Source organism: Salmo salar, chromosome 08 (assembly GCF_965601325.2).
Source record: "Salmo salar chromosome 08, fSalSal1, whole genome shotgun sequence".
In the NCBI taxonomy this organism is placed as follows: Eukaryota; Metazoa; Chordata; class Actinopteri; order Salmoniformes; family Salmonidae; genus Salmo; species Salmo salar.
In genome coordinates this window covers 38,632,594-38,652,500 of record NC_138298.1, presented here as the reverse complement: position 1 = coordinate 38,652,500, position 19,907 = coordinate 38,632,594, and the positions used below count along the sequence as shown (strand labels likewise).

The window sequence follows — 19,907 nt, the reverse complement described above, 5'->3', positions numbered from 1 at the left end:
CCTTACACCCTCACACACACACACCTTACACCCTCACACACACACACCCTACACCCCACACACCACACACCTTACACCCTCACACACACACACCTTACACCCTCCCCCACACACACACACACACACACACACACCTTACACACTCCCACCCATACACACACACCTTACACCCTCCCACCCATACACACACACCTTACACACTCCCACCCATACACACACACCTTACACACTCCCACCCATACACACACACCTTACACACTCCCACCCATACACACACACCTTACACACTCCCACCCATACACACACACCTTACACACTCCCACCCATACACACACACCTTACACACTCCCACCCATACACACACACCTTACACACTCCCACCCATACACACACACCTTACACACTCCCACCCATACACACACACCTTACACACTCCCACCCATACACACACACCTTACACACTCCCACCCATACACACACACCTTACACACTCCCACCCATACACACACACCTTACACACTCCCACCCATACACACACACCTTACACACTCCCACCCATACACACACACCTTACACACTCCCACCCATACACACACACCTTACACACTCCCTCCCACACACACACACATACTTACACCCCCCCCACACACACACACACACACACCTTACACCCTCCCACCCATACACACACACACCTTACACCCTCCCACACACACACACACACACTCCACAAGGTCTCTGCTGGACTTTCTCAATAACAACTTTGGTTAGTTTACGAGCCTCTCTCTCTCTCTCTCTCTCCATCTGTAGGTAGGGTAGAAGAATGTCCATACAGCTCTGTCTCTCTCTCTCCATCTGTAGGTAGGGGAGAAGAATGTCCATACAGCTCTGTCTCTCTCTCTCCATCTGTAGGTAGGGGAGAAGAATGTCCATACAGCTCTGTCTCTCTCTCTCCATCTGTAGGTAGGTGAGAAGAATGTCCATACAGCTCTGTCTCTCTCTCTCCATCTGTAGGTAGGGGAGAAGAATGTCCATACAGCTCTGTCTCTCTCTCTCTCTCTCCATCTGTAGGTAGGGGAGAAGAATGTCCATACAGCTCTCTCTCTCTCGCTCTCCATCTGTAGGTAGGGGAGAAGAATGTCCATACAGCTCTGTCTCTCTCTCTCCATCTGTAGGTAGGGGAGAAGAATGTCCATACAGCTCTGTCTCTCTCTCTCCACCTGTAGGTAGGGGAGAAGAATGTCCATACAGCTCTGTCTCTCTCTCTCCATCTGTAGGTAGGGGAGAAGAATGTCCATACAGCTCTAGGGGAGAAGAATGTCCATACAGCTCTCTCGCTCTCCATCTGTAGGTAGGGGAGAAGAATGTCCATACAGCTCTGTCTCTCTCTCTCCACCTGTAGGTAGGGGAGAAGAATGTCCATACAGCTCTGTCTCTCTCTCTCCATCTGTAGGTAGGGGAGAAGAATGTCCATACAGCTCTCTCTCTCTCTCTCTCTCTCTCCATCTGTAGGTAGGGGAGAAGAATGTCCATACAGCTCTGTCTCTCTCTCTCCATCTGTAGGTAGGGGAGAAGAATGTCCATACAGCTCTGTCTCTCTCTCTCTCTCTCCATCTGTAGGTAGGGGAGAAGAATGTCCATACAGCTCTGTCTCTCTCTCTCTCTCTCCATCTGTAGGTAGGGGAGAAGAATGTCCATACAGCTCTGTCTCTCTCTCTCCATCTGTAGGTAGGGGAGAAGAATGTCCATACAGCTCTGTCTCTCTCTCTCCACCTGTAGGTAGGGGAGAAGAATGTCCATACAGCTCTGTCTCTCTCTCTCCATCTGTAGGTAGGGGAGAAGAATGTCCATACAGCTCTGTCTCTCTCTCTCCATCTGTAGGTAGGGTAGAAGAATGTCCATACAGCTCTGTCTCACTCTCTCCATCTGTAGGTAGGGGAGAAGAATGTCCATACAGCTCTGTCTCTCTCTCCATCTGTAGGTAGGGGAGAAGAATGTCCATACAGCTCTGTCTCTCTCTCTCCATCTGTAGGTAGGGGAGAAGAATGTCCATACAGCTCTGTCTCTGTCGTGTCCGTGTGTAGGTAGGGGAGAAGAATGTCCATACAGCTCTGTCTCTCTCTCTCCATCTGTAGGTAGGGGAGAAGAATGTCCATACAGCTCTGTCTCTCTCTCTCCATCTGTAGGTAGGGGAGAAGAATGTCCATACAGCTCTGTCTCTCTCTCTCCATCTGTAGGTAGGGGAGAAGAATGTCCATACAGCTCTGTCTCACTCTCTCCATCTGTAGGTAGGGGAGAAGAATGTCCATACAGCTCTGTCTCTCTCTCTCCATCTGTAGGTAGGGGAGAAGAATGTCCATACAGCTCTGCTCTCTCTCTCTCCATCTGTAGGTAGGGGAGAAGAATGTCCATACAGCTCTGTCTCTCTCTCTCCATCTGTAGGTAGGGGAGAAGAATGTCCATACAGCTCTGTCTCTCTCTCTCCATCTGTAGGTAGGGGAGAAGAATGTCCATACAGCTCTGTCTCTCTCTCTCTCCATCTGTAGGTAGGGGAGAAGAATGTCCATACAGCTCTGTCTCTCTCTCCATCTGTAGGTAGGGGAGAAGAATGTCCATACAGCTCTGTCTCTCTCTCTCCATCTGTAGGTAGGGGAGAAGAATGTCCATACAGCTCTGTCTCTCTCTCTCCATCTGTAGGTAGGGGAGAAGAATGTCCATACAGCTCTGTCTCTCTCTCTCCATCTGTAGGTAGGGGAGAAGAATGTCCATACAGCTCTGTCTCTCTCTCCCATCTGTAGGTAGGGGAGAAGAATGTCCATACAGCTCTGTCTCTCTCTCTCCATCTGTAGGTAGGGGAGAAGAATGTCCATACAGCTCTGTCTCTCTCTCCATCTGTAGGTAGGGGAGAAGAATGTCCATACAGCTCTGTCTCTCTCTCTCCATCTGTAGGTAGGGGAGAAGAATGTCCATACAGCTCTGTCTCTCTCTCTCCATCTGTAGGTAGGGGAGAAGAATGTCCATACAGCTCTGTCTCTCTCTCCATCTGTAGGTAGGGGAGAAGAATGTCCATACAGCTCTGTCTCTCTCTCTCTCCATCTGTAGGTAGGGGAGAAGAATGTCCATACAGCTCTGTCTCTCTCTCTCCATCTGTAGGTAGGGGAGAAGAATGTCCATACAGCTCTGTCTCTCTCTCTCCATCTGTAGGTAGGGGAGAAGAATGTCCATACAGCTCTGTCTCTCTCTCTCCATCTGTAGGTAGGGGAGAAGAATGTCCATACAGCTCTGTCTCTCTCTCTCCATCTGTAGGTAGGGGAGAAGAATGTCCATACAGCTCTCTCTCTCTCTCCATCTGTAGGTAGGGGAGAAGAATGTCCATACAGCTCTGTCTCTCTCTCTCCATCTGTAGGTAGGGGAGAAGAATGTCCATACAGCTCTGTCTCTCTGTGTGTGTGTGTGTGTGTGTGTAGGTAGGGGAGAAGAATGTCCATACAGCTCTCTCTCTCTGTGTGTGTGTGTAGGTAGGGGAGAAGAATGTCCATACAGCTCTGTCTCTGGTTGGCTATGAGGCAGACCTGAGGAAGGCCATGGAGTACGTGTTTGGTTCTACGTTGGTGTGTGATACATTAGACAACGCCAAGCGAGTGGCCTTCGACAAGAGAGTCATGACCAAGACTGTTACTCTGGGGGGGGACGTCTTCGATCCTCAGGGGACGCTGAGCGGAGGTGAGACACACCACTCTGATCATCACCATGGAGACCGTTGCTGCTGCTTCATTTATGTTCTCTCTTCATTTCTACAATCCTCTCATTCTGTTCTGTTCTCTTCCTATTCCCTTTCTGTCTCTGTTGTCCTGTCTAAGGGTTGTGTGTATCCCTCTAGGAGCCAGTCAGTCTGTGTTGTCCTGTCTAAGGGTTGTGTGTATATCCCTCTAGGAGCCAGTCAGTCTGTGTTGTCCTGTCTAAGGGTTATGTGTATCCCTCTAGGAGCCAGTCAGTCTGTGTTGTCCTGTCTAAGGGTTATGTGTATCCCTCTAGGAGCCAGTCAGTCTGTGTTGTCCTGTCTAAGGGTTATGTGTATCCCTCTAGGAGCCAGTCAGTCTGTGTTGTCCTGTCTAAGGGTTATGTGTGTATCCCTCTAGGAGCCAGTCAGTCTGTGTTGTCCTGTCTAAGGGTTATGTGTGTATCCCTCTAGGAGCCAGTCAGTCTGTGTTGTCCTGTCTAAGGGTTATGTGTATCCCTCTAGGAGCCAGTCAGTCTGTGTTGTCCTGTCTAAGGGTTGTGTGTATCCCTCTAGGAGCCAGTCAGTCTGTGTTGTCCTGTCTAAGGGTTATGTGTATCCCTCTAGGAGCCAGTCAGTCTGTGTTGTCCTGTCTAAGGGTTATGTGTATCCCTCTAGGAGCCAGTCAGTCTGTGTTGTCCTGTCTAAGGGTTATGTGTATCCCTCTAGGAGTCAGTCAGTCTGTGTTGTCCTGTCTAAGGGTTATGTGTGTATCCCTCTAGGAGCCAGTCAGTCTGTGTTGTCCTGTCTAAGGGTTATGTGTGTATCCCTCTAGGAGCCAGTCAGTCTGTGTTGTCCTGTCTAAGGGTTATGTGTATCCCTCTAGGAGCCAGTCAGTCTGTGTTGTCCTGTCTAAGGGTTGTGTGTATCCCTCTAGGAGCCAGTCAGTCTGTGTTGTCCTGTCTAAGGGTTGTGTGTATCCCTCTAGGAGTCAGTCAGTCTGTGTTGTCCTGTCTAAGGGTTATGTGTATCCCTCTAGGAGCCAGTCAGTCTGTGTTGTCCTGTCTAAGGGTTGTGTGTGTATCCCTCTAGGAGCCAGTCAGTCTGTGTTGTCCTGTCTAAGGGTTAGTGTGTATCCCTCTAGGAGCCAGTCAGTCTGTGTTGTCCTGTCTAAGGGTTATGTGTATCCCTCTAGGAGCCAGTCAGTCTGTGTTGTCCTGTCTAAGGGTTGTGTGTGTATCCCTCTAGGAGCCAGTCAGTCTGTGTTGTCCTGTCTAAGGGTTTGTGTGTATCCCTCTAGGAGCCAGTCAGTCTGTGTTGTCCTGTCTAAGGGTTATGTGTGTATCCCTCTAGGAGCCAGTCAGTCTGTGTTGTCCTGTCTAAGGGTTGTGTGTGTATCCCTCTAGGAGCCAGTCAGTCTGTGTTGTCCTGTCTAAGGGTTATGTGTGTATCCCTCTAGGAGCCAGTCAGTCTGTGTTGTCCTGTCTAAGGGTTGTGTGTGTGCCCTCTAGGAGCCAGTCAGTCTGTGTTGTCCTGTCTAAGGGTTATGTGTATCCCTCTAGGAGCCAGTCAGTCTGTGTTGTCCTGTCTAAGGGTTATGTGTATCCCTCTAGGAGCCAGTCAGTCTGTGTTGTCCTGTCTAAGGGTTATGTGTCTCCCTCTAGGAGCCAGTCAGTCTGTGTTGTCCTGTCTAAGGGTTATGTGTATCCCTCTAGGAGCCAGTCAGTCTGTGTTGTCCTGTCTAAGGGTTGTGTGTATCCCTCTAGGAGCCAGTCAGTCTGTGTTGTCCTGTCTAAGGGTTATGTGTATCCCTCTAGGAGCCAGTCAGTCTGTGTTGTCCTGTCTAAGGGTTATGTGTATCCCTCTAGGAGCCAGTCAGTCTGTGTTGTCCTGTCTAAGGGTTATGTGTATCCCTCTAGGAGCCAGTCAGTCTGTGTTGTCCTGTCTAAGGGTTATGTGTATCCCTCTAGGAGCCAGTCAGTCTGTGTTGTCCTGTCTAAGGGTTATGTGTATCCCTCTAGGAGCCAGTCAGTCTGTGTTGTCCTGTCTAAGGGTTATGTGTGTATCCCTCTAGGAGCCAGTCAGTCTGTGTTGTCCTGTCTAAGGGTTATGTGTCTGTGTTGTCCTGTCTAAGGGTTGTGTGTGTATCCCTCTAGGAGCCAGTCAGTCTGTGTTGTCCTGTCTAAGGGTTATGTGTATCCCTCTAGGACCCAGTCAGTCTGTGTTGTCCTGTCTAAGGGTTATGTGTATCCCTCTAGGAGCCAGTCAGTCTGTGTTGTCCTGTCTAAGGGTTATGTGTGTATCCCTCTAGGAGCCAGTCAGTCTGTGTTGTCCTGTCTAAGGGTTATGTGTGTATCCCTCTAGGAGTCAGTCAGTCTGTGTTGTCCTGTCTAAGGGTTATGTGTATCCCTCTAGGAGCCAGTCAGTCTGTGTTGTCCTGTCTAAGGGTTATGTGTATCCCTCTAGGAGCCAGTCAGTCTGTGTTGTCCTGTCTAAGGGTTATGTGTATCCCTCTAGGAGCCAGTCAGTCTGTGTTGTCCTGTCTAAGGGTTATGTGTATCCCTCTAGGAGCCAGTCAGTCTGTGTTGTCCTGTCTAAGGGTTATGTGTATCCCTCTAGGAGCCAGTCAGTCTGTGTTGTCCTGTCTAAGGGTTATGTGTGTATCCCTCTAGGAGCCAGTCAGTCTGTGTTGTCCTGTCTAAGGGTTATGTGTGTATCCCTCTAGGAGTCAGTCAGTCTGTGTTGTCCTGTCTAAGGGTTATGTGTATCCCTCTAGGAGCCAGTCAGTCTGTGTTGTCCTGTCTAAGGGTTGTGTGTATCCCTCTAGGAGCCAGTCAGTCTGTGTTGTCCTGTCTAAGGGTTGTGTGTATCCCTCTAGGAGCCAGTCAGTCTGTGTTGTCCTGTCTAAGGGTTATGTGTATCCCTCTAGGAGCCAGTCAGTCTGTGTTGTCCTGTCTAAGGGTTATGTGTATCCCTCTAGGAGCCAGTCAGTCTGTGTTGTCCTGTCTAAGGGTTATGTGTATCCCTCTAGGAGCCAGTCAGTCTGTGTTGTCCTGTCTAAGGGTTATGTGTATCCCTCTAGGAGCCAGTCAGTCTGTGTTGTCCTGTCTAAGGGTTATGTGTATCCCTCTAGGAGCCAGTCAGTCTGTGTTGTCCTGTCTAAGGGTTGTGTGTATCCCTCTAGGAGCCAGTCAGTCTGTGTTGTCCTGTCTAAGGGTTATGTGTATCCCTCTAGGAGCCAGTCAGTCTGTGTTGTCCTGTCTAAGGGTTATGTGTATCCCTCTAGGAGTCAGTCAGTCTGTGTTGTCCTGTCTAAGGGTTATGTGTATCCCTCTAGGAGCCAGTCAGTCTGTGTTGTCCTGTCTAAGGGTTATGTGTATCCCTCTAGGAGCCAGTCAGTCTGTGTTGTCCTGTCTAAGGGTTGTGTGTATCCCTCTAGGAGTCAGTCAGTCTGTGTTGTCCTGTCTAAGGGTTATGTGTATCCCTCTAGGAGCCAGTCAGTCTGTGTTGTCCTGTCTAAGGGTTATGTGTATCCCTCTAGGAGCCAGTCAGTCTGTGTTGTCCTGTCTAAGGGTTATGTGTATCCCTCTAGGAGCCAGTCAGTCTGTGTTGTCCTGTCTAAGGGTTGTGTGTATCCCTCTAGGAGCCAGTCAGTCTGTGTTGTCCTGTCTAAGGGTTGTGTGTGTATCCCTCTAGGAGCCAGTCAGTCTGTGTTGTCCTGTCTAAGGGTTATGTGTGTATCCCTCTAGGAGCCAGTCAGTCTGTGTTGTCCTGTCTAAGGGTTATGTGTATCCCTCTAGGAGCCAGTCAGTCTGTGTTGTCCTGTCTAAGGGTTATGTGTATCCCTCTAGGAGCCAGTCAGTCTGTGTTGTCCTGTCTAAGGGTTATGTGTATCCCTCTAGGAGCCAGTCAGTCTGTGTTGTCCTGTCTAAGGGTTGTGTGTATCCCTCTAGGAGCCAGTCAGTCTGTGTTGTCCTGTCTAAGGGTTGTGTGTGTATCCCTCTAGGAGCCAGTCAGTCTGTGTTGTCCTGTCTAAGGGTTGTGTGTGTATCCCTCTAGGAGCCAGTCAGTCTGTGTTGTCCTGTCTAAGGGTTAGTGTGTATCCCTCTAGGAGCCAGTCAGTCTGTGTTGTCCTGTCTAAGGGTTGTGTGTATCCCTCTAGGAGCCAGTCAGTCTGTGTTGTCCTGTCTAAGGGTTGTGTGTATCCCTCTAGGAGTCAGTCAGTCTGTGTTGTCCTGTCTAAGGGTTATGTGTATCCCTCTAGGAGCCAGTCAGTCTGTGTTGTCCTGTCTAAGGGTTATGTGTGTATCCCTCTAGGAGCCAGTCAGTCTGTGTTGTCCTGTCTAAGGGTTATGTGTGTATCCCTCTAGGAGCCAGTCAGTCTGTGTTGTCCTGTCTAAGGGTTATGTGTATCCCTCTAGGAGCCAGTCAGTCTGTGTTGTCCTGTCTAAGGGTTATGTGTATCCCTCTAGGAGCCAGTCAGTCTGTGTTGTCCTGTCTAAGGGTTGTGTGTATCCCTCTAGGAGCCAGTCAGTCTGTGTTGTCCTGTCTAAGGGTTATGTGTATCCCTCTAGGAGCCAGTCAGTCTGTGTTGTCCTGTCTAAGGGTTATGTGTATCCCTCTAGGAGCCAGTCAGTCTGTGTTGTCCTGTCTAAGGGTTGTGTGTATCCCTCTAGGAGCCAGTCAGTCTGTGTTGTCCTGTCTAAGGGTTGTGTGTGTATCCCTCTAGGAGCCAGTCAGTCTGTGTTGTCCTGTCTAAGGGTTGTGTGGTATCCCTCTAGGAGCCAGTCAGTCTGTGTTGTCCTGTCTAAGGGTTATGTGTATCCCTCTAGGAGCCAGTCAGTCTGTGTTGTCCTGTCTAAGGGTTATGTGTATCCCTCTAGGAGCCAGTCAGTCTGTGTTGTCCTGTCTAAGGGTTATGTGTATCCCTCTAGGAGCCAGTCAGTCTGTGTTGTCCTGTCTAAGGGTTATGTGTATCCCTCTAGGAGCCAGTCAGTCTGTGTTGTCCTGTCTAAGGGTTGTGTGTATCCCTCTAGGAGCCAGTCAGTCTGTGTTGTCCTGTCTAAGGGTTATGTGTATCCCTCTAGGAGCCAGTCAGTCTGTGTTGTCCTGTCTAAGGGTTGTGTGTGTATCCCTCTAGGAGCCAGTCAGTCTGTGTTGTCCTGTCTAAGGGTTATGTGTATCCCTCTAGGAGCCAGTCAGTCTGTGTTGTCCTGTCTAAGGGTTATGTGTGTATCCCTCTAGGAGCCAGTCAGTCTGTGTTGTCCTGTCTAAGGGTTATGTGTGTATCCCTCTAGGAGTCAGTCAGTCTGTGTTGTCCTGTCTAAGGGTTATGTGTGTCCCTCTAGGAGCCAGTCAGTCTGTGTTGTCCTGTCTAAGGGTTATGTGTCTGTGTTGTCCTGTCTAAGGTTATGTGTCTGTGTTGTCCTGTCTAAGGGTTATGTGTATCCCTCTAGGAGCCAGTCAGTCTGTGTTGTCCTGTCTAAGGGTTGTGTGTATCCCTCTAGGAGTCAGTCAGTCTGTGTTGTCCTGTCTAAGGGTTATGTGTCTGTGTTGTCCTGTCTAAGGGTTGTGTGTGTATCCCTCTAGGAGCCAGTCAGTCTGTGTTGTCCTGTCTAAGGGTTATGTGTATCCCTCTAGGAGCCAGTCAGTCTGTGTTGTCCTGTCTAAGGGTTATGTGTATCCCTCTAGGAGCCAGTCAGTCTGTGTTGTCCTGTCTAAGGGTTATGTGTGTATCCCTCTAGGAGCCAGTCAGTCTGTGTTGTCCTGTCTAAGGGTTGTGTGTCTCCCTCTAGGAGTCAGTCAGTCTGTGTTGTCCTGTCTAAGGGTTATGTGTATCCCTCTAGGAGTCAGTCAGTCTGTGTTGTCCTGTCTAAGGGTTATGTGTATCCCTCTAGGAGCCAGTCAGTCTGTGTTGTCCTGTCTAAGGGTTATGTGTATCCCTCTAGGAGCCAGTCAGTCTGTGTTGTCCTGTCTAAGGGTTATGTGTATCCCTCTAGGAGCCAGTCAGTCTGTGTTGTCCTGTCTAAGGGTTATGTGTGTATCCCTCTAGGAGCCAGTCAGTCTGTGTTGTCCTGTCTAAGGGTTATGTGTGTATCCCTCTAGGAGTCAGTCAGTCTGTGTTGTCCTGTCTAAGGGTTATGTGTATCCCTCTAGGAGCCAGTCAGTCTGTGTTGTCCTGTCTAAGGGTTGTGTGTATCCCTCTAGGAGCCAGTCAGTCTGTGTTGTCCTGTCTAAGGGTTGTGTGTATCCCTCTAGGAGCCAGTCAGTCTGTGTTGTCCTGTCTAAGGGTTATGTGTATCCCTCTAGGAGCCAGTCAGTCTGTGTTGTCCTGTCTAAGGGTTATGTGTATCCCTCTAGGAGCCAGTCAGTCTGTGTTGTCCTGTCTAAGGGTTATGTGTGTATCCCTCTAGGAGCCAGTCAGTCTGTGTTGTCCTGTCTAAGGGTTATGTGTGTATCCCTCTAGGAGCCAGTCAGTCTGTGTTGTCCTGTCTAAGGGTTATGTGTATCCCTCTAGGAGCCAGTCAGTCTGTGTTGTCCTGTCTAAGGGTTATGTGTGTATCCCTCTAGGAGCCAGTCAGTCTGTGTTGTCCTGTCTAAGGGTTGTGTGTATCCCTCTAGGAGCCAGTCAGTCTGTGTTGTCCTGTCTAAGGGTTATGTGTATCCCTCTAGGAGCCAGTCAGTCTGTGTTGTCCTGTCTAAGGGTTATGTGTGTATCCCTCTAGGAGCCAGTCAGTCTGTGTTGTCCTGTCTAAGGGTTATGTGTATCCCTCTAGGAGCCAGTCAGTCTGTGTTGTCCTGTCTAAGGGTTGTGTGTGTATCCCTCTAGGAGTCAGTCAGTCTGTGTTGTCCTGTCTAAGGGTTATGTGTATCCCTCTAGGAGCCAGTCAGTCTGTGTTGTCCTGTCTAAGGGTTATGTGTATCCCTCTAGGAGCCAGTCAGTCTGTGTTGTCCTGTCTAAGGGTTATGTGTCTGTGTTGTCCTGTCTAAGGGTTATGTGTATCCCTCTAGGAGCCAGTCAGTCTGTGTTGTCCTGTCTAAGGGTTATGTGTATCCCTCTAGGAGCCAGTCAGTCTGTGTTGTCCTGTCTAAGGGTTGTGTGTATCCCTCTAGGAGCCAGTCAGTCTGTGTTGTCCTGTCTAAGGGTTATGTGTATCCCTCTAGGAGTCAGTCAGTCTGTGTTGTCCTGTCTAAGGGTTATGTGTATCTCCCTCTAGGAGTCAGTCAGTCTGTGTTGTCCTGTCTAAGGGTTATGTGTATCCCTCTAGGAGCCAGTCAGTCTGTGTTGTCCTGTCTAAGGGTTATGTGTATCCCTCTAGGAGCCAGTCAGCCTGTGTTGTCCTGTCTAAGGGTTGTGTGTATCCCTCTAGGAGTCAGTCAGTCTGTGTTGTCCTGTCTAAGGGTTATGTGTATCCCTCTAGGAGCCAGTCAGTCTGTGTTGTCCTGTCTAAGGGTTGTGTGTCTGTGTTGTCCTGTCTAAGGGTTGTGTGTCTGTGTTGTCCTGTCTAAGGGTTATGTGTCTGTGTTGTCCTGTCTAAGGGTTATGTGTCTGTGTTGTCCTGTCTAAGGGTTATGTGTCTGTGTTGTCCTGTCTAAGGGTTATGTGTCTGTGTTGTCCTGTCTAAGGGTTATGTGTATCCCTCTAGGAGCCAGTCAGTCTGTGTTGTCCTGTCTAAGGGTTGTGTGTATCCCTCTAGGAGCCAGTCAGTCTGTGTTGTCCTGTCTAAGGGTTGTGTGTGTATCCCTCTAGGAGCCAGTCAGTCTGTGTTGTCCTGTCTAAGGGTTATGTGTGTATCCCTCTAGGACCCAGTCAGTCTGTGTTGTCCTGTCTAAGGGTTATGTGTATCCCTCTAGGAGTCAGTCAGTCTGTGTTGTCCTGTCTAAGGGTTATGTGTATCCCTCTAGGAGCCAGTCAGTCTGTGTTGTCCTGTCTAAGGGTTATGTGTATCCCTCTAGGAGCCAGTCAGTCTGTGTTGTCCTGTCTAAGGGTTGTGTGTATCCCTCTAGGAGCCAGTCAGTCTGTGTTGTCCTGTCTAAGGGTTGTGTGTGTATCCCTCTAGGAGCCAGTCAGTCTGTGTTGTCCTGTCTAAGGGTTATGTGTATCCCTCTAGGAGCCAGTCAGTCTGTGTTGTCCTGTCTAAGGGTTATGTGTATCCCTCTAGGAGCCAGTCAGTCTGTGTTGTCCTGTCTAAGGGTTATGTGTATCCCTCTAGGAGCCAGTCAGTCTGTGTTGTCCTGTCTAAGGGTTATGTGTATCCCTCTAGGAGTCAGTCAGTCTGTGTTGTACTGTCTAAGGGTTATGTCTATCCCTCTAGGAGCCAGTCAGTCTGTGTTGTCCTGTCTAAGGGTTATGTGTGTATCCCTCTAGGGGCCAGTCAGTCTGTGTTGTCCTGTCTAAGGGTTATGTGTATCCCTCTAGGAGCCAGTCAGTCTGTGTTGTCCTGTCTAAGGGTTATGTGTATCCCTCTAGGAGTCAGTCAGTCTGTGTTGTCCTGTCTAAGGGTTATGTGTATCCCTCTAGGAGCCAGTCAGTCTGTGTTGTCCTGTCTAAGGGTTATGTGTGTATCCCTCTAGGAGCCAGTCAGTCTGTGTTGTCCTGTCTAAGGGTTATGTGTATCCCTCTAGGAGCCAGTCAGTCTGTGTTGTCCTGTCTAAGGGTTATGTGTATCCCTCTAGGAGCCAGTCAGTCTGTGTTGTCCTGTCTAAGGGTTGTGTGTATCCCTCTAGGAGCCAGTCAGTCTGTGTTGTCCTGTCTAAGGGTTATGTGTATCCCTCTAGGAGCCAGTCAGTCTGTGTTGTCCTGTCTAAGGGTTATGTGTGTATCCCTCTAGGAGCCAGTCAGTCTGTGTTGTCCTGTCTAAGGGTTATGTGTATCCCTCTAGGAGCCAGTCAGTCTGTGTTGTACTGTCTAAGGGTTGTGTGTATCCCTCTAGGAGTCAGTCAGTCTGTGTTGTCCTGTCTAAGGGTTGTGTGTCTGTGTTGTCCTGTCTAAGGGTTATGTGTCTGTGTTGTCCTGTCTAAGGGTTATGTGTCTGTGTTGTCCTGTCTAAGGGTTATGTGTATCCCTCTAGGAGCCAGTCAGTCTGTGTTGTCCTGTCTAAGGGTTATGTGTATCCCTCTAGGAGCCAGTCAGTCTGTGTTGTCCTGTCTAAGGGTTATGTGTATCCCTCTAGGAGCCAGTCAGTCTGTGTTGTCCTGTCTAAGGGTTATGTGTATCCCTCTAGGAGCCAGTCAGTCTGTGTTGTCCTGTCTAAGGGTTATGTGTATCCCTCTAGGAGCCAGTCAGTCTGTGTTGTCCTGTCTAAGGGTTATGTGTATCCCTCTAGGAGTCAGTCAGTCTGTGTTGTCCTGTCTAAGGGTTGTGTGTCTCCCTCTAGGAGCCAGTCAGTCTGTGTTGTCCTGTCTAAGGGTTATGTGTATCCCTCTAGGAGCCAGTCAGTCTGTGTTGTCCTGTCTAAGGGTTGTGTGTGTATCCCTCTAGGACCCAGTCAGTCTGTGTTGTCCTGTCTAAGGGTTATGTGTATCCCTCTAGGAGCCAGTCAGTCTGTGTTGTCCTGTCTAAGGGTTATGTGTGTATCCCTCTAGGAGCCAGTCAGTCTGTGTTGTCCTGTCTAAGGGTTATGTGTGTATCCCTCTAGGAGTCAGTCAGTCTGTGTTGTCCTGTCTAAGGGTTGTGTGTCTGTGTTGTCCTGTCTAAGGGTTATGTGTCTGTGTTGTCCTGTCTAAGGGTTATGTGTCTGTGTTGTCCTGTCTAAGGGTTATGTGTCTGTGTTGTCCTGTCTAAGGGTTATGTGTCTGTGTTGTCCTGTCTAAGGGTTATGTGTCTGTGTTGTCCTGTCTAAGGGTTATGTGTCTGTGTTGTCCTGTCTAAGGGTTGTGTGTCTCCCTCTAGGAGCCAGTCAGTCTGTGTTGTCCTGTCTAAGGGTTATGTGTATCCCTCTAGGAGCCAGTCAGTCTGTGTTGTCCTGTCTAAGGGTTGTGTGTATCCCTCTAGGAGCCAGTCAGTCTGTGTTGTCCTGTCTAAGGGTTATGTGTATCCCTCTAGGAGCCAGTCAGTCTGTGTTGTCCTGTCTAAGGGTTGTGTGTGTATCCCTCTAGGAGTCAGTCAGTCTGTGTTGTCCTGTCTAAGGGTTATGTGTATCCCTCTAGGTGCCAGTCAGTCTGTGTTGTCCTGTCTAAGGGTTATGTGTATCCCTCTAGGAGCCAGTCAGTCTGTGTTGTCCTGTCTAAGGGTTATGTGTATCCCTCTAGGACCCAGTCAGTCTGTGTTGTCCTGTCTAAGGGTTATGTGTATCCCTCTAGGAGCCAGTCAGTCTGTGTTGTCCTGTCTAAGGGTTGTGTGTGTATCCCTCTAGGAGCCAGTCAGTCTGTGTTGTCCTGTCTAAGGGTTATGTGTATCCCTCTAGGAGCCAGTCAGTCTGTGTTGTCCTGTCTAAGGGTTGTGTGTGTATCCCTCTAGGAGCCAGTCAGTCTGTGTTGTCCTGTCTAAGGGTTATGTGTATCCCTCTAGGAGTCAGTCAGTCTGTGTTGTCCTGTCTAAGGGTTATGTGTATCCCTCTAGGAGTCAGTCAGTCTGTGTTGTCCTGTCTAAGGGTTGTGTGTATCCCTCTAGGAGCCAGTCAGTCTGTGTTGTCCTGTCTAAGGGTTATGTGTATCCCTCTAGGAGCCAGTCAGTCTGTGTTGTCCTGTCTAAGGGTTATGTGTATCCCTCTAGGAGCCAGTCAGTCTGTGTTGTCCTGTCTAAGGGTTATGTGTATCCCTCTAGGAGCCAGTCAGTCTGTGTTGTCCTGTCTAAGGGTTGTGTGTATCCCTCTAGGAGTCAGTCAGTCTGTGTTGTCCTGTCTAAGGGTTATGTGTCTGTGTTGTCCTGTCTAAGGGTTATGTGTCTGTGTTGAACTGTCTAAGGGTTATGTGTGTATCCCTCTAGGAGCCAGTCAGTCTGTGTTGTCCTGTCTAAGGGTTGTGTGTGTATCCCTCTAGGAGCCAATCAGTCTGTGTTGTCCTGTCTAAGGGTTATGTGTATCCCTCTAGGAGCCAGTCAGTCTGTGTTGTCCTGTCTAAGGGTTATGTGTATCCCTCTAGGAGCCAGTCAGTCTGTGTTGTCCTGTCTAAGGGTTATGTGTATCCCTCTAGGAGCCAGTCAGTCAGTGTTGTTCAGTCTAAGGGTTATGTGTGTATCCCTCTAGGAGCCAGTCAGTCTGTGTTGTCCTGTCTAAGGGTTATGTGTATCCCTCTAGGAGCCAGTCAGTCTGTGTTGTCCTGTCTAAGGGTTATGTGTATCCCTCTAGGTGCCAGTCAGTCTGTGTTGTCCTGTCTAAGGGTTATGTGTATCCCTCTAGGAGCCAGTCAGCCTGTGTTGTCCTGTCTAAGGGTTGTGTGTATCCCTCTAGGAGTCAGTCAGTCTGTGTTGTCCTGTCTAAGGGTTGTGTGTATCCCTCTAGGAGTCAGTCAGTCTGTGTTGTCCTGTCTAAGGGTTATGTGTATCCCTCTAGGAGCCAGTCAGTCTGTGTTGTCCTGTCTAAGGGTTGTGTGTCTGTGTTGTCCTGTCTAAGGGTTATGTGTCTGTGTTGTCCTGTCTAAGGGTTATGTGTCTGTGTTGTCCTGTCTAAGGGTTATGTGTCTGTGTTGTCCTGTCTAAGGGTTATGTGTCTGTGTTGTCCTGTCTAAGGGTTATGTGTATCCCTCTAGGAGCCAGTCAGTCTGTGTTGTCCTGTCTAAGGGTTATGTGTATCCCTCTAGGAGCCAGTCAGTCTGTGTTGTCCTGTCTAAGGGTTGTGTGTATCCCTCTAGGAGCCAGTCAGTCTGTGTTGTCCTGTCTAAGGGTTGTGTGTGTATCCCTCTAGGAGCCAGTCAGTCTGTGTTGTCCTGTCTAAGGGTTATGTGTGTATCCCTCTAGGGGCCAGTCAGTCTGTGTTGTCCTGTCTAAGGGTTATGTGTATCCCTCTAGGAGCCAGTCAGTCTGTGTTGTCCTGTCTAAGGGTTATGTGTATCCCTCTAGGAGCCAGTCAGTCTGTGTTGTCCTGTCTAAGGGTTATGTGTATCCCTCTAGGAGCCAGTCAGTCTGTGTTGTCCTGTCTAAGGGTTATGTGTATCCCTCTAGGAGCCAGTCAGTCTGTGTTGTCCTGTCTAAGGGTTATGTGTATCCCTCTAGGAGCCAGTCAGTCTGTGTTGTCCTGTCTAAGGGTTATGTGTATCCCTCTAGGAGTCAGTCAGTCTGTGTTGTACTGTCTAAGGGTTATGTCTATCCCTCTAGGAGCCAGTCAGTCTGTGTTGTCCTGTCTAAGGGTTATGTGTGTATCCCTCTAGGGGCCAGTCAGTCTGTGTTGTCCTGTCTAAGGGTTATGTGTATCCCTCTAGGAGCCAGTCAGTCTGTGTTGTCCTGTCTAAGGGTTATGTGTATCCCTCTAGGAGCCAGTCAGTCTGTGTTGTCCTGTCTAAGGGTTATGTGTATCCCTCTAGGAGTCAGTCAGTCTGTGTTGTACTGTCTAAGGGTTATGTCTATCCCTCTAGGAGCCAGTCAGTCTGTGTTGTCCTGTCTAAGGGTTATGTGTGTATCCCTCTAGGGGCCAGTCAGTCTGTGTTGTCCTGTCTAAGGGTTATGTGTATCCCTCTAGGAGCCAGTCAGTCTGTGTTGTCCTGTCTAAGGGTTATGTGTATCCCTCTAGGAGCCAGTCAGTCTGTGTTGTACTGTCTAAGGGTTGTGTGTATCCCTCTAGGAGCCAGTCAGTCTGTGTTGTCCTGTCTAAGGGTTATGTGTGTATCCCTCTAGGAGCCAGTCAGTCTGTGTTGTCCTGTCTAAGGGTTATGTGTGTATCCCTCTAGGAGCCAGTCAGTCTGTGTTGTCCTGTCTAAGGGTTATGTGTATCCCTCTAGGAGCCAGTCAGTCTGTGTTGTCCTGTCTAAGGGTTATGTGTATCCCTCTAGGAGCCAGTCAGTCTGTGTTGTCCTGTCTAAGGGTTATGTGTATCCCTCTAGGAGCCAGTCAGTCTGTGTTGTCCTGTCTAAGGGTTATGTGTATCCCTCTAGGAGCCAGTCAGTCTGTGTTGTCCTGTCTAAGGGTTATGTGTATCCCTCTAGGAGCCAGTCAGTCTGTGTTGTCCTGTCTAAGGGTTATGTGTATCCCTCTAGGAGCCAGTCAGTCTGTGTTGTCCTGTCTAAGGGTTATGTGTATCCCTCTAGGAGCCAGTCAGTCTGTGTTGTCCTGTCTAAGGGTTATGTGTATCCCTCTAGGAGCCAGTCAGTCTGTGTTGTCCTGTCTAAGGGTTATGTGTATCCCTCTAGGAGCCAGTCAGTCTGTGTTGTCCTGTCTAAGGGTTATGTGTATCCCTCTAGGAGCCAGTCAGTCTGTGTTGTCCTGTCTAAGGGTTATGTGTGTATCCCTCTAGGAGCCAGTCAGTCTGTGTTGTCCTGTCTAAGGGTTATGTGTGTATCCCTCTAGGAGTCAGTCAGTCTGTGTTGTCCTGTCTAAGGGTTGTGTGTCTGTGTTGTCCTGTCTAAGGGTTATGTGTCTGTGTTGTCCTGTCTAAGGGTTATGTGTCTGTGTTGTCCTGTCTAAGGGTTATGTGTCTGTGTTGTCCTGTCTAAGGGTTATGTGTCTGTGTTGTCCTGTCTAAGGGTTGTGTGTCTCCCTCTAGGAGCCAGTCAGTCTGTGTTGTCCTGTCTAAGGGTTATGTGTATCCCTCTAGGAGCCAGTCAGTCTGTGTTGTCCTGTCTAAGGGTTGTGTGTATCCCTCTAGGAGCCAGTCAGTCTGTGTTGTCCTGTCTAAGGGTTGTGTGTGTATCCCTCTAGGAGTCAGTCAGTCTGTGTTGTCCTGTCTAAGGGTTATGTGTATCCCTCTAGGTGCCAGTCAGTCTGTGTTGTCCTGTCTAAGGGTTATGTGTATCCCTCTAGGAGCCAGTCAGTCTGTGTTGTCCTGTCTAAGGGTTATGTGTATCCCTCTAGGACCCAGTCAGTCTGTGTTGTCCTGTCTAAGGGTTATGTGTATCCCTCTAGGAGCCAGTCAGTCTGTGTTGTCCTGTCTAAGGGTTGTGTGTGTATCCCTCTAGGAGCCAGTCAGTCTGTGTTGTCCTGTCTAAGGGTTATGTGTATCCCTCTAGGAGCCAGTCAGTCTGTGTTGTCCTGTCTAAGGGTTATGTGTATCCCTCTAGGAGTCAGTCAGTCTGTGTTGTCCTGTCTAAGGGTTATGTGTATCCCTCTAGGAGTCAGTCAGTCTGTGTTGTCCTGTCTAAGGGTTGTGTGTATCCCTCTAGGAGCCAGTCAGTCTGTGTTGTCCTGTCTAAGGGTTATGTGTATCCCTCTAGGAGCCAGTCAGTCTGTGTTGTCCTGTCTAAGGGTTATGTGTATCCCTCTAGGAGCCAGTCAGTCTGTGTTGTCCTGTCTAAGGGTTATGTGTATCCCTCTAGGAGCCAGTCAGTCTGTGTTGTCCTGTCTAAGGGTTGTGTGTATCCCTCTAGGAGTCAGTCAGTCTGTGTTGTCCTGTCTAAGGGTTATGTGTCTGTGTTGTCCTGTCTAAGGGTTATGTGTCTGTGTTGAACTGTCTAAGGGTTATGTGTGTATCCCTCTAGGAGCCAGTCAGTCTGTGTTGTCCTGTCTAAGGGTTGTGTGTGTATCCCTCTAGGAGCCAGTCAGTCTGTGTTGTCCTGTCTAAGGGTTATGTGTATCCCTCTAGGAGCCAGTCAGTCTGTGTTGTCCTGTCTAAGGGTTATGTGTATCCCTCTAGGAGCCAGTCAGTCTGTGTTGTCCTGTCTAAGGGTTATGTGTATCCCTCTAGGAGCCAGTCAGTCTGTGTTGTCCTGTCTAAGGGTTATGTGTATCCCTCTAGGAGCCAGTCAGTCTGTGTTGTCCTGTCTAAGGGTTATGTGTGTATCCCTCTAGGAGCCAGTCAGTCTGTGTTGTCCTGTCTAAGGGTTATGTGTGTATCCCTCTAGGAGCCAGTCAGTCTGTGTTGTCCTGTCTAAGGGTTATGTGTGTATCCCTCTAGGAGCCAGTCAGTCTGTGTTGTCCTGTCTAAGGGTTATGTGTATCCCTCTAGGAGCCAGTCAGTCTGTGTTGTCCTGTCTAAGGGTTATGTGTATCCCTCTAGGAGCCAGTCAGTCTGTGTTGTCCTGTCTAAGGGTTATGTGTATCCCTCTAGGAGCCAGTCAGTCTGTGTTGTCCTGTCTAAGGGTTATGTGTATCCCTCTAGGAGCCAGTCAGTCTGTGTTGTACTGTCTAAGGGTTGTGTGTATCCCTCTAGGAGTCAGTCAGTCTGTGTTGTCCTGTCTAAGGGTTGTGTGTATCCCTCTAGGAGCCAGTCAGTCTGTGTTGTCCTGTCTAAGGGTTATGTGTATCCCTCTAGGAGCCAGTCAGTCTGTGTTGTCCTGTCTAAGGGTTATGTGTATCCCTCTAGGAGCCAGTCAGTCTGTGTTGTCCTGTCTAAGGGTTGTGTGTCTGTGTTGTCCTGTCTAAGGGTTATGTGTCTGTGTTGTCCTGTCTAAGGGTTATGTGTCTGTGTTGTCCTGTCTAAGGGTTATGTGTCTGTGTTGTCCTGTCTAAGGGTTATGTGTCTGTGTTGTCCTGTCTAAGGGTTATGTGTATCCCTCTAGGAGCCAGTCAGTCTGTGTTGTCCTGTCTAAGGGTTATGTGTATCCCTCTAGGAGCCAGTCAGTCTGTGTTGTCCTGTCTAAGGGTTGTGTGTATCCCTCTAGGAGCCAGTCAGTCTGTGTTGTCCTGTCTAAGGGTTGTGTGTGTATCCCTCTAGGAGCCAGTCAGTCTGTGTTGTCCTGTCTAAGGGTTATGTGTGTATCCCTCTAGGGGCCAGTCAGTCTGTGTTGTCCTGTCTAAGGGTTATGTGTATCCCTCTAGGAGCCAGTCAGTCTGTGTTGTCCTGTCTAAGGGTTATGTGTATCCCTCTAGGAGCCAGTCAGTCTGTGTTGTCCTGTCTAAGGGTTATGTGTATCCCTCTAGGAGCCAGTCAGTCTGTGTTGTCCTGTCTAAGGGTTATGTGTATCCCTCTAGGAGCCAGTCAGTCTGTGTTGTCCTGTCTAAGGGTTATGTGTATCCCTCTAGGAGCCAGTCAGTCTGTGTTGTCCTGTCTAAGGGTTATGTGTATCCCTCTAGGAGCCAGTCAGTCTGTGTTGTCCTGTCTAAGGGTTATGTGTATCCCTCTAGGAGCCAGTCAGTCTGTGTTGTCCTGTCTAAGGGTTATGT

The 19,907-nt window shown here is 49.2% G+C and overlaps 1 protein-coding gene across 1 annotated transcript in view; it reads left to right on the top strand.

The window, feature by feature from the left end:
* Positions 1-19,907, top strand: part of smc2 (structural maintenance of chromosomes 2) — a 98,411-nt gene that overhangs the window by 37,308 nt on the left and 41,196 nt on the right. Inside the window, exon 15 of the mRNA XM_082978655.1 lies at positions 3,519-3,723. Within this exon, the coding sequence (XP_082834781.1) occupies positions 3,519-3,723 (205 nt within the window). The remainder of the gene's footprint in view (positions 1-3,518; positions 3,724-19,907) is intronic.